Source organism: Echinops telfairi, unplaced genomic scaffold, assembly GCF_000313985.2.
Source record: "Echinops telfairi isolate 266 unplaced genomic scaffold, ASM31398v2 ScPeMD7_7465;HRSCAF=8503, whole genome shotgun sequence".
NCBI classification, from domain to species: Eukaryota; Metazoa; Chordata; class Mammalia; order Afrosoricida; family Tenrecidae; genus Echinops; species Echinops telfairi.
In genome coordinates this window covers 6,988,146-7,000,155 of record NW_022111365.1, presented here as the reverse complement: position 1 = coordinate 7,000,155, position 12,010 = coordinate 6,988,146, and the positions used below count along the sequence as shown (strand labels likewise).

Below are 12,010 nucleotides of genomic sequence, written 5' to 3'. Positions count from 1 at the left end.
AGGCTTTCCCAGACAGCCTGACACCTTCACCAGGAGCCCCGGTGGTGATGTGGTATAAGCAGTGGGCTGCTAACCACAATATCAGGGGTTCAAATCTACCAGCTGATCTGAGGGAGAAAGATGAGGCTGTCTGCTCCTGTAAACTTGGAAACTATAGTTGATTCCATGGCAGTGGTTTTATGTTGGTTGGACCCCTGCATAGGGAGTGTGTGAAATTTGGCTAGATTAGACCCAAATATTAATGGTTGGGTTGGCACAGGATTTTAAAAGATTTTACTCATGAATGCCATAGCTTCCTTCACTCCTTTACACAAATGCCATGTTCCTCCCTGGTAACCATCCGAACACCTCTAAGTTTGTGATGTTAGCCCCCTAATACCCCCACCCCCACCCACCTGCTGCCTGCCACACACAGGGTTTGCTTCCTCCGTTTGCTCTATCCCCTGGCCCAGTCACAATAGCACAGGCTCTCTGACCTTTCTTTGTACAACTCCCCACCTTAGGTCTAGCAAATGCAGGGGAAATGCTTTCCAAAGCAACTTTACCAAGAAGCTAAAAGAAACCTGAAGTCAAAACCAAAGGAAAAGCAGAGCCAATCAGAGCAGATGTGTATATCTGGAACACAGAATGAGATTATGAAATCCAGTGTCCAACTGACCTTGCTAAAAGAGCACCCTCTCTCTCACCAGCTCCCGGCACCTCAGATCATTTATTAACTCAGAAGGACTTCCACATAGTTTCTAGGTTTGTGGAGTTAGCACTCCCTTTTAGAGCCTGCTTCTGAATTAGCCCTTGCTGAAGATGTTTTCCTGTGGCCCTGGTTATGCTATGCAGCGTTTCCCCCTTGATCTGTAGATTCTACCCGTTCTTTCCCTCCAAGTGAGGAAGACACTGACCTCCCTTCCCTCCAACAGCATTCTATGACTCTGTACCCTGGAAGTCCTCTCCACGCCCATGTTTCTGTATCATTCCCTTCTATAAAGGGTGTTCACTAGTTAGCCATTAAAGGCGAGTCTACCTTTTCATGGGGATTAGCTACTTTGTCTATTCCAAGAAAACATGTTTTGGGAGGGGGGCTGCTTGGAACCTCTAAAAACCCTAGTTTTCTTCCCAGGATAATTTGCCCGCACCAACAGACCCTGAACATCTTCCACCCTTCCCTTTCCTAGAGTGTGCTTAAAATCTGAGGGGTGCATGTAGTTCTCTCAAGTGCTTCTAGAAAGTCAATGATTCTTTATTCCTTTCTAACTCCAGTGACCACTTCCCCTGTCCCTAGTTACCCTTCCCAAAATGGTGTGCCGGGGAACAGTCTCACGGAACTCAAGCCATGAGCTTTATAGGGTCAACTAGCTTAAGGCCACAGTTACAACATTATGAAGAGGGTGCTTTGGTTCCATATTCGTGCATCTCCCCCTCTAGGGCTTCCTTCCCAGAGCCAGTCTTAAACCCTTGCCTTGGCAGTTGGTGTGGTTGGAAAGAGTATTAGGGGTTCCCACTATAGGAGTGGTCACAGAAACGCTAAAGGGGGAGATGCTCTGAGAAGCTCCTTTCTCTACAGCCCACTCCAGGAAACCCAGTCACTGTTGTCCTCCAGGAAGACAGTGCTGACCCCGACCCATTCCCAAACAAGTAGGGTGATTAGGGGAAAGAGCTATGTGTTAGGCCAAAATATCTGGTTGGGGGAATGGATGGAGCAGAGGGGAAAACAGCAAGTGAGTAGAGATGACTTTTTTTCTCCCTGGGACTCTAGGTCTGCTTCGCTCTAATTTTATTTTGCTCTCTCTTGTTTTCACAATTCCTGAGGGTGGAAAGGGAGGCCCCACATTTCAGAAATGAGACTCAAAGTCTACCACCCAAGTCTTGTAGGCTGGCAGGAAAGTGGTTTCCGATGTGCTGCTTGGCAGTCTCAGTCCACTGTTCATCAGGAGCCTAGAGGAGAAATTCAAGAAAAATGGGCTCATCCCCTGGCTCATTGTCTTTCCTGCCAGATCCCAGCCTCGCTCATGGCTTCACTTTGAACCCCGCCTGTCAGGTTCACTACATCAGCCAGGCTGATGAACACTCACCTCCAGCCTTGGGTGTAGGGTAGCCAAGCTGATTTTTCTGGGAAGACACCTGGGACGTAAGGGGCCATGAAGGAAGCCCCCTTCCCAACTGTTGAATGTGGTTGTTCTCCATGTCTTCCAAGCAGTTTGACCTCCATTCCCACATGGGTAGTGATAAGCTTGAGGTCAGGAAGAGGTCATCCCAGGGGGAAGGAGATGATGAGGCATCTATCAGAGAAAGTAGAAGTATCTGTGGGGGTAGGCCTTTGGCCACAAGGGGTTAGTTTAGGGCATCTGATTTATGTCACACACTGTCCTAAAGCTAGCCTAGGGTCAACTCAACCATCAATCCCAGTGGACTAGGGCTTAGTGGCTTCAACATAAGTAAAAAGATGGCCCACTGGCCTATTTAGAGCCAATATCCTTCACTGTCTCAGCTCAATTCTAGCCTTCCTGAACACTCCCTTTATCCCTCCTCTATTGACCTGTTTATTTTAAACAATCCTTATTAAGGTTTACTACAAACCTAGTCATTTTTCTTATGTTCAAAGAGTAGAATTAAGGTTAATGCGCTTGGCATGGAAATCTGATGAGGTATGTGCTGAAGGGAACACAGAATTGGCACAGGAAGCCCTGAGCTACATTCTGTTACCATAGACATAGTGACTTCATTCTCTTAGATATATGAGAACGTGAGTCCTGTTCCACAGCTCAGTGACTGACATGACAGGAAGAAGGGTTTGAAAATACAGCAGGATTTTGAGAATGATGAGGGCAGTGAATGTGCAAATGTGCTTTACCCTATTGATGTATGTACGGATTGTGATAAGAGTTGTATGAGCCCCAATAAAATGAATAAAGAAAAGAAAAGAAAATACATCAGGTAAGAGAGAAAGTGGAATTTCCTAATATTTAAGAGTCACATGAAACATTGAATTAGAGTAATTAGAAGAGCCTGTCAAGATGGGGAAATAGATCTATGTGCATATATTTATAGGTTTAGTATTAAGGTAGCAGATAGACATTGAGCCTCTACTCAAGTACTCCCTCAATGCAAAAACATTTTGTTCTATTAAACTGGCATTCCATGATGCTCACCTTCCCCGACATGATCACTAAATACAAAGCGGATGCATAAACAATTGTGAAGAAAGCTGATGGTGCCCAGCTATCAAAAGATACAGATAGCATCTGGGGTCTAAAAGGCTTGAAGATAAACAAGCGGCCATCTAGCTAAGAAGCAACAAAGGCCACATGGAAGAAGCACACCAGCCCGTGTGATTACGAGGTATCAAAGGGATCAGGTATCAGGCATCAAAGACCCAGAACAAAAAAATCATATCATTGTGAATGAGGGGGAATGCGGAGTGGAGATTCAAAGCCCATCTGTAGGCAACTGGACATCCCCTTACAGAAGGGTCTTGGGAAGGAGACAAGCCAGTCAGGGTGCAGGATAGCACTGATGAAACATTCAACTTTCCTCTAGTTCTTCAATGTTCCCCCACCACCACCACCACTATCATGACCCCAATTCTACCTTACAAATCTGACTGGACCAGAGCATGTACATAGGTACATATAAGAGCTGGAAACACAAGGAATCCAGGACACAAACGCCTGAGAGTAGCCATACCAGGAGGGGAAGGGGATGGTGGGGGGAGAAAAAGGGAACAGATCACAATGATCTAACTATAACCCCCTCCCAGGGGGATGGACAACAGAAAAGTGGGTAAAGGCAGGCATCAGTTAGTGTAAGACATGAAAACAAAAAATCTATAAATTATCAAGGGTTTATGAGGGAAGGTGGGAGAGGGAGGGGGAAAATGAGCTGATAAGGGCTCAAGTGGGAAGAACATGTTTTGAAAATGATGATGGCAACAAATGTACAAATGTGCTTGACCCAATGGATGGATTGTGAAAAGAGTTGTATGAGCCCCCAATAAAATGATTTTTTTTAAAAAGCCTGTTGAAGAAACTTTCCTGGGAGGGCCAGAGGAGAGTCTTCAATGGTTACCTCAAGATTTTAGAACATTTTGTCCTTGTTCTTGTGGGTGATCTTGGGCAAGTTAACAACTATAAATCTTTACTGATTTATAGTGAAGAAGCTTTGGTGGTGTAGTGTACTATATGTTGAGCTGTTAACTACAAGGATGGTAGTTCAAACTCACCAACTGCTTCTTGGGAAAGAGACGAGGCTTTCTGTTCCCATAAAGATTTAGAAGCTTGGAAACCCATCAGGCTGTTCTACTCTGTTCTGGAGCATCATTGTGAGTTTGAATCAACCCAATGGCAGTGAGTGAGACTTATAGTTTCTTCATTTAGAAAAGAGGGATAAAAACTTTTCCATGTGGAGTTATTAATATTAAATACATGTAAAACACTTATGACAGTACCTGGACCACAATAATGATCTATAAAGATAGTAACAATGAAGAGCTTTAACTCTTGTTTTGGGAGAAGGAAGAGTTTTCTTGGAGCGGTATTTACTTTGAGGGCTGGGAGGTGAGAAGCGAGATCGGGGTGACTTTGCATACCAGTGAAAACACAGTCTGCCTCCTTGGACTCCAGACCAAAGCCAAAGTTGTCCACAGCCACTGCTAAAGCACGGGCAAAGTGGGCATCCGCCAGGAAGGAGCCATCAGAAGAGCTGATGATGCTGGCTCTTGTGCTGGGGGCATTGTCCTCAGAGGCTGAGCCCCAGCCATTGGCCAAAGAGCCCTCACTGGGAGTAGGAGTGGGACAGGGCCGAGGTGGGCACAGCAGGCTACCCACATTGAACCCTTCCCCTGCAGCACTTCCCATGTCTGCTAGCTCTGTGGCTGTTGGGACACTTATGTACCCATAGGTGATGGGGGGTGAAGGAGCTCTTGGCACAGGAGACACACTATTCCTAGGAAGAGGGAAAATGAGAGACCGAAAATTGGTAAGGTGGGGAGTAGCAGAAGCATTCTAATTAAGGAAGGGTGGGTGGTATGGGTCAAATAAACATAACCTCTCTAGGATATTTATTTTGGGATATCCCTCAGGCTACTCACCTGGGGGTCTCTTCACCTTCACTGAGCTCCAAGCACAGGGCCACCTCCTCAGGGGTCAATACACTGTCCTGATCTTCTCCCAGTGATGAAAGTGAAGAGCTGGACAAGTGACTTGAAGCTGGGCTGGGACCAGAGAGGGATGAGGCCCCAGGGCTGGAAAGGCTGGGAGGATTTGAGGAGATGGTGATGGGGACTGCTGGCAATGAGATGTGAGAAGAAGCTTGGGGTTCCACCAAATTCCTGATTGGGTTAAGAGAGTGATGAAAGATGATCTGTGTAATTCTGGAGTATCCTACCTACCCCTCTCCCAGCTCCTATATAGCCCCATAAACTCCAACCCCAGCTCCTGTCTAATTCGATAAACATCACCCCCACATCATTGCTCATTGATCTCAGTGCCCTCTTACTGGGTCTGTTGACTCTGAGTTCCAAGAAGAGAAGATGATGAACTGACGAGAGGAGGAGTAGCCTCTGGAGCCTTCAAGGAGCTGAGGAGCTGGGGTCCCAGGGCCTGGCAGGCAACTGTATCTCGGGACACAACACCTGCAGTATAACAGCCTAGACATGAGGCTGGCAGAGCCCCAACAGCCCCAGACCCTGTCCACCCTGGATCAATGATCCAGCCTGGACTTCCTCGGGAATAGGAGAAGCCAAGTACAGGGCTGGAGCTGGAGGATTTCTGTAACCTAGTTTACCCCTTTTCATCCCTCTCAGGTTTTATCTCTCACCTGGACTTGGAGAATGCTTCGTAGAGCCTCTGTCTCCTAAGTCCCAGGCCCAGAGTTCCATTGCATGGCTGGTGCGGAGCAGTGGAGAGCTATTGGCCTGGTGCAACTCTGCAAAAGAAAGAGTTGGTGGTGTGGAACAAGTCAGGTGGCCCTTTCTGAACTATTAGTTCCCTTAGCCTTGTTACCAAATTAAGCCCATGGAACCCTGAGCCCAGAGAAAAGAAAACTTCCTTCCATCCCCTCCACCTCTGTCCATGTTCATTCAAGTAGTTGTGATAGGATAGGAAAAGCATTTGGCTTATCATTAAAAGACCTGCACTCACAGCCATAAAAAGTGCTATATAAGCTATGTGACCTCAGATAAGTCCATGAGCATTTCTGAGCCTTTGCATCGTTGGTTAGTGGTCAGAACTTCTGAACGTTCTGGTACCTAATGTTGCTGTTAGGTGTTGTTGAGTCAGTTCCAACTCAAAGCATCCCTGTGAACAGCAAAATTAAATGGACCAGTCCTGTACCATCTTCCCAATTGTTATTCTTGCTTGGATTTTTCAGAGACCAAATATAGAAGTCTCTGTTTATTTGGTAATTAATAGATGCTAAGTGAATTACAGAGTGAGCCCGGGTAGTGTAGTGGTTATGCATTGGGCTACTAACTGTAAGGTCGATAATTCTCAACCAGCAGCAGCTCCTCAGTAGCTGGCACCCTGAAGGCAGAAGAGAAGTATGGCTCAGAAAGGACATCTGGGAGATGAGATGGAAGACAGAGCAAACCTCTACCTGGTGCTCAGGAAGCTGAGTTCACAGGGCCTTCATTGTAGTAGAGGCCACATCCTGCCAGGCTCTATATTACTTGTATGCTGCTACTTTCATTAGACTGTGAACCCTTAGTGGGTAAAGGGTGTATCTGTGATTTCTGTGCCCCAGTTGGCTCACATATGTGCTGCCTATTAAATGTTTGAGTTGAATTGGCTTCAGAAACAGGGCTTGCTACAGGTGCAGCTAACCTAAAAGAAGACCACAGTATAAAGCAAGCAGGAGCAGGCACACTTTTGGTGGAGGGCTTTGGTAGTAGGGGTAAGAGGCCCATGAAAACGAGGAAAGGAGATACAAGCCATGGATAGAATGCAACTGAGGCCAGCAGCATGTTTCCACCACATTTCCTTCCTTCATCACTCTATCACCAGCACATGCTCAGTCTGCCCTCCATATCCTTACCCTGCTTCTTTTTGGTCTTCCAGGTCTTTGCAGGGGCCAGAGATAAGCGAGGAGAAGAGAGTTTCCGACAGCTGCAGAGACTATCTGAACTGGGCCAGGGACTGGAAAGTTGGGCCAACTGGGCCGGGAGGCACCTGACCACTGGGACCTTGGGGGTTGGCTGGTTTGGGGACCTGGAAGGCAGCTCAGCAATGAGGGACCCATAAAAAGTGCTTGTATCTGGAAGCAGGGGCACACCAGGGCTTCGGGGCTCCCAGGAGATCACTGAGATGAAAATGACAAAAGAAATTATGGTGAGCATATCCCATCACACACACCACTGTCCCTACTCCTTTAGTCATAATTTGAGAAGTCATATGTATATATATGATGTGGGAAAGTATTTAGCCAGAAGGAAAATTTTATCCACCAAAGATTCTCCACTCTCAGAAACCTTTTGAATGCAAAGGATATGAAAAAGCTTTCATCCAGAAGTCTAGCCTCATTAGACACCAGAGGGTCCTACTGGAGAGAAAACTCTACACATGGATGGAATGTGGGAAAGCCTTCAGTGGAAAAGCAAATCTCACTGAGCATGAGAAAATTTATATTGGAAAGAAACCCTGTAAATGTAATGAATGTTAAATAATTTTCAGACAGAAGCAATACTTCATTAAACATTATAATATTCACATAACAGGAAACCCCTATAAATGTAATAAATGTGTGAAAACCTTCAAAAATTACAACGGGTACCAGGCATACCTCAGGATGCACTGACCTGAACCACGGTTATTTTCAATCATGTCATATGCATGTGAAAACTGAACAATGATGAATTTGAATTATGATATTGGCAAAAATTATTGAAAGTACTATAAGACTGCCAGAAGGTTGCTATGATGCTGAACTGGTTTAGAGGAGCCTAGAGACTCAGAAGAAAGGCATTGTTGTCTACTTCTGAAAATCAGCTGGTGAAAATCATATTAATCACAACAGTCAGGTCTCCTTGTACACAGGTTCATCATAATTTGGGTACGAACTCAATAGGTGCTGACATGAGCCAGTTTTATAAATCAAAACAGAGGAATCACAGAATCAGAAGGCGGGGGCAAGCTAGGTTTCAGAAACAGGAGGAACTAGTGAAAACAGAGTATTCCCCAGTGGAGTTCAGAGTTAGAGTAAACTTATGAACAAATCATGGGAGATTCAAATTCCCACTCTGATGATTACTGATTTTTGTGGCTTTGACAAGTTAATCGTTCTGAACTTGCTTCCCAATGTGTAAAATTAGGAGAGAACTGTACTTAGTCAAAATGTCATGATGATTAAATGACAACCAAGCAACCAGCCAACCAAACAAACTTACTGATGCCGACTCAATCCTGACTCCTAGAGACCTTATAAGAGAGAGTAGACATTCCCCCTGTGGGTTTCTGAAACTGTAACTCTTCATGGGAGTAGAAAGCCTTGTCTTTTACTCTACCCTTAGGTCTTTGTTCTTCTGGAGTGTACTCACAGGAGCGATGGCAATCCCGAGGGTCCTGGGAGTCTACGCCCAGACGGCTGTTGAGGCTACTGCTGCTGCTCAAGTCCCGAGAGCCGGAGGGGAACCGCCAAGTGTCTGCCAGCCAGGGGGAGTCACTGTGGTCCATCCTAGGGTAGTGGTGGGGTAAAGGGTGGGCAGGGAGAAAGAGGAGTGAAGTAAGAACCCTACTTAGCCAAGATATCCAGCTCAGAAAGTAGCAAAGGAGTGGAGGAGACATTCACAGGCCTAAGACCTCTGACTTGGGGCCCCTAACTTAAGTCTCCTTTATCTCTTGGAGACAGTGAAAGGCAAAATTGCCAGAGCTTAAAAAAACAAAAACCAAAAAAAACCCTTCACTGCCATTGGGTCATTGTGAGGCTAGCAATACTCATACTAATGTGCCTGCCTGTGCTTAGACTGAGAGCTTCTGGCAGCTGAAGGTTGTTCTAAAGAAATGAATGGACAAAGCAACCAAAAGGGAATCTCCCTCAAGGACAAAGGGAGTCCAGAAGGATTCATGGCAGGCCTGACCAAATCCCGAAGGGAAGGGCCAGCAAGACAAGGAAAACTCTTGAAAAATGGCATCAGACAGCTTGGCACCTTGGTCTGGTCTGAGAAACCGGAAGTTGGGCTCCAGCCAAGTGGTAGTCAATGGCTCAGTGTGTCAGACGTGAAGTAGGCGCTCAATGTACAACTGCTAAAATATGCAGACCTGGATGTGCATCCTCCCAGAGGAAACCTAGCCAGGTCAAGAGGAAAGCAGGCAGGGCAGAAAGAGCAAATGCTACTTAGTGTAAAACTCAGTCAGTGGGAGAGGACAAAGGAGTGGTATCTCTCTTCTTATCTTTTCGCACAACCCCAGATTTGTTCTGACAGCCATGCATGGAATAGAAGGGAAACACTGAGGAAGAATATGGGAAAGGGGGAGAACTTCACTCCCTCTGCTGGAACTGTGAGTACATTAGTGAAGGCAAGATGATGTAATTGGTAGTATTTACTGATGGCAAAGCCAGACCCTGGATGGACAGAGAAAACAAGAAATCGGGTCTGGTCCTCCGCAGCTAGTCACCCTCCAGCCAGCAGAGGAGACAACAGAAGAGTGCAGTGTGTGTCAGTGAGAAGTTGGCAACCAGAGTGATGAACTGGGAGTTCAGAAGGCCAGCTATCAGTGTGTAGCCTCAGACAAAGTAATGTGAGTTTATGCCTGTATGATAGGAACATTAAAGAAGTTAATTAATGAGAGATTCAGCTACTCAGATCCCAAACTGAGTGACAGTAAGGGAGACTGGATCTCTAGCTAATTCTTGGTCACAGCTCCACAGTCACTTAATCCCCCCACCCCTCCCCCAACACAGGACCCCCTTGTCTCTTACCTGTGTTTGAGGATGGCATCCTCACTGGTATACCGATAGAGACCTGGGAGAGGGCGGGAAGAAGGTTACATTCAATGTCTCCATTGCCTGGCCAGAGAGCTAACCTCTCTGCAACATTGTGGCTGGACCCAGAAGATGCCTGACCACTTGGGTGTCCCCATTTCTCACCTGGACCCAGGTGCACCCCAGATCGACACCTACGGTGGACACACACAGCAGTGCCCAGAAGCAGCAGCCAGAGTATGACCCCTGCACTGGCAATGATCTCTGGCCGTCTCAGAATGGCCCTCAGCTGCTCCAGGGTCCGGGAATCACGGCCACTAGCAGCTTGCTCCAGAGCCTGTTCTGTATGGGGTTTACAGTTCAGAAGAGAAGGCAGGCGAGACAATAGGGATGGAGTAGACAAGGGAAAGAGCTGGGTGAGTGAGGGTGGAAGCAAGGAGGAATGAAGGTTGAGGGGGTATGCGAGGGGCTAGTAGGCCCTGCCCTCACCTAAAAGGAGGCACACGGGGCTGCTGGGCTCCCCAGCTCCAGCGCTGGTGACTGCAGCCACTTGCACACAATAGGAACCTGAAATTCTGGTGGAAATCTCCAGTTGGGTCTGTTCACCTGCTACAGTCCAGTTGGCTGAAGGCAACGAGGTATTCCCCAGGCTCCAGACCTGGGTACAAGCAGAGGGGAGCTGCTGTTTCCTGATAATATACCAGTCATTAGGTCTTTAATCTCTGAAACCTGACTGGGCACATGATTAGTCTGCTCTGCCATCCAAATGGGGACACCACCACATACCCTCACACACCCTATTTCCCTCCTCCCCCCAAAACACGAGAGACCTCTCTCTAGCACTGACAGAAGAGGCACTAAAAAGTACTCTGCCCATTTGCCTTAGAACAAGCTTCTCCCCCTTCAGTGTGCTTCCGAAGCCTCTGGACCGCTTGCTAAAATCCAGGTTGCCAGGCCCCTTGGCTGAGTTCCTGATTGCAGTTTCCAGTCCAAGTTGTTTCCAGTCATCCATTTAATTCTCAACTCACCCCCATCGTCAGAGAAGACTATTGTGATTGACAAGGTTCTCATTGGCTGTTTTTCAGAAGCTGGATCACCAGGCCTTTCTGACTAGTCCATCTTGTCTGGCAGCTCTGATACATAGCAACACACGAGCCTCCATGACAGACTGACAGACTGTGCACCAGCTGTAGAGATTGTGAACCGCCTCAGGTCTCTCTAATGGAAGGTGAGAATTCTACCATTGAACTACCAGTATTTCACCAGGCTTAGGATAAAGACCAAAAGTTGCATTTCTAAGGAGTTCCCAGGCGATCCTAAGTGTTGTTGGGCTCAGAAACAATCTGAGCACCATGGCCTTAGAAGCTTAAAGTCAGACACAATATGGCTTGGTTCTTGTGTCTTATACCTGTGACTTTAGTCTCACTTCTTATGCTGGTAAATTGGTAGGACAGCCCAGGTGGGCTGGGGGATGAGCTGAGGTCCTATAGGTAAAGGAGGCAATCCCTGGAGGCAGTCGGTTCTTGCTCAACAAGTAGGTTTCCTTTGCTTCTCAGTGCAACACTAGGCTGCTAAGTGAGGTTGACTGAGAGGTTGATGATTCTAATCCACTAACAATCTGAGCGAGAAAGATGGGGCAGTCTGCTTCCGTAAAGATTGAACCTTGGAAACCCTGTGGGGCAGTTCTGTTCTGACCTATAAGGTTACCGTGAGTTAAAAGCAACTTAATAGCAGTGGAGTGGGGCAGTTTGCTTCTCTCGAGAGGCCCTGTGATTCGGTTTCTCATGGCCAGAGCAAGAGTATGGAGGCGCTCCTGGTCCCTCTAGGAAAGAGTGGGTCAGTTTGTGGGGAATACCTGGTAGCCACGGATGATGCCATTGTGGCTTTCCGCAGGTGGTGGGACCCAGTTCACAAGGACACTGCCATTGTTGAGCTTCAGAGTCACCTCCTGAGGAGGGGCACTGGGCACTGAAGGAGAGGAAGAGAGGACATGAAGGGTGAGGAGGAAAGGCTGTAGGGGAAAGACCTGGAATAGGGCCATAGAGCTGGAGTACCAAGGATCTGAACCCACACTTTACAGGAACAGAAGATCCTTGGACTTCTG

General features: G+C 47.1%; 1 protein-coding gene across 5 annotated transcripts in view; it reads right to left on the bottom strand.

The window, feature by feature from the left end:
- Positions 1 to 1,751: 1,751 nt before the first annotated feature.
- Positions 1,752 to 12,010, bottom strand: part of ROBO4 (roundabout guidance receptor 4) — a 14,604-nt gene continuing 4,345 nt past the window's right edge. For 2 of the 5 annotated variants that reach the window (XM_013007613.2, XM_045283689.1), the window contains 12 exons: positions 11,762 to 11,874; positions 10,396 to 10,564; positions 10,072 to 10,248; positions 9,904 to 9,946; positions 8,522 to 8,658; positions 7,024 to 7,287; positions 5,809 to 5,916; positions 5,488 to 5,623; positions 5,081 to 5,320; positions 4,580 to 4,935; positions 2,067 to 2,273; positions 1,752 to 1,929 (listed from right to left, as the gene is read on the bottom strand). In XM_013007613.2, the coding sequence (XP_012863067.2) occupies positions 1,922 to 1,929; positions 2,067 to 2,273; positions 4,580 to 4,935; positions 5,081 to 5,320; positions 5,488 to 5,623; positions 5,809 to 5,916; positions 7,024 to 7,287; positions 8,522 to 8,658; positions 9,904 to 9,946; positions 10,072 to 10,248; positions 10,396 to 10,564; positions 11,762 to 11,874 (1,958 nt within the window). In that variant the 3' untranslated portion in view covers positions 1,752 to 1,921. Of the gene's footprint in view, positions 1,930 to 2,066; positions 2,274 to 4,579; positions 4,936 to 5,080; positions 5,321 to 5,487; positions 5,624 to 5,808; positions 5,917 to 7,023; positions 7,288 to 8,521; positions 8,659 to 9,903; positions 9,947 to 10,071; positions 10,249 to 10,395; positions 10,565 to 11,761; positions 11,875 to 12,010 lie in introns of those variants that run through there. The other 3 variants (XM_045283687.1, XM_045283688.1, XM_045283690.1) reach the window with 3 other exon arrangements.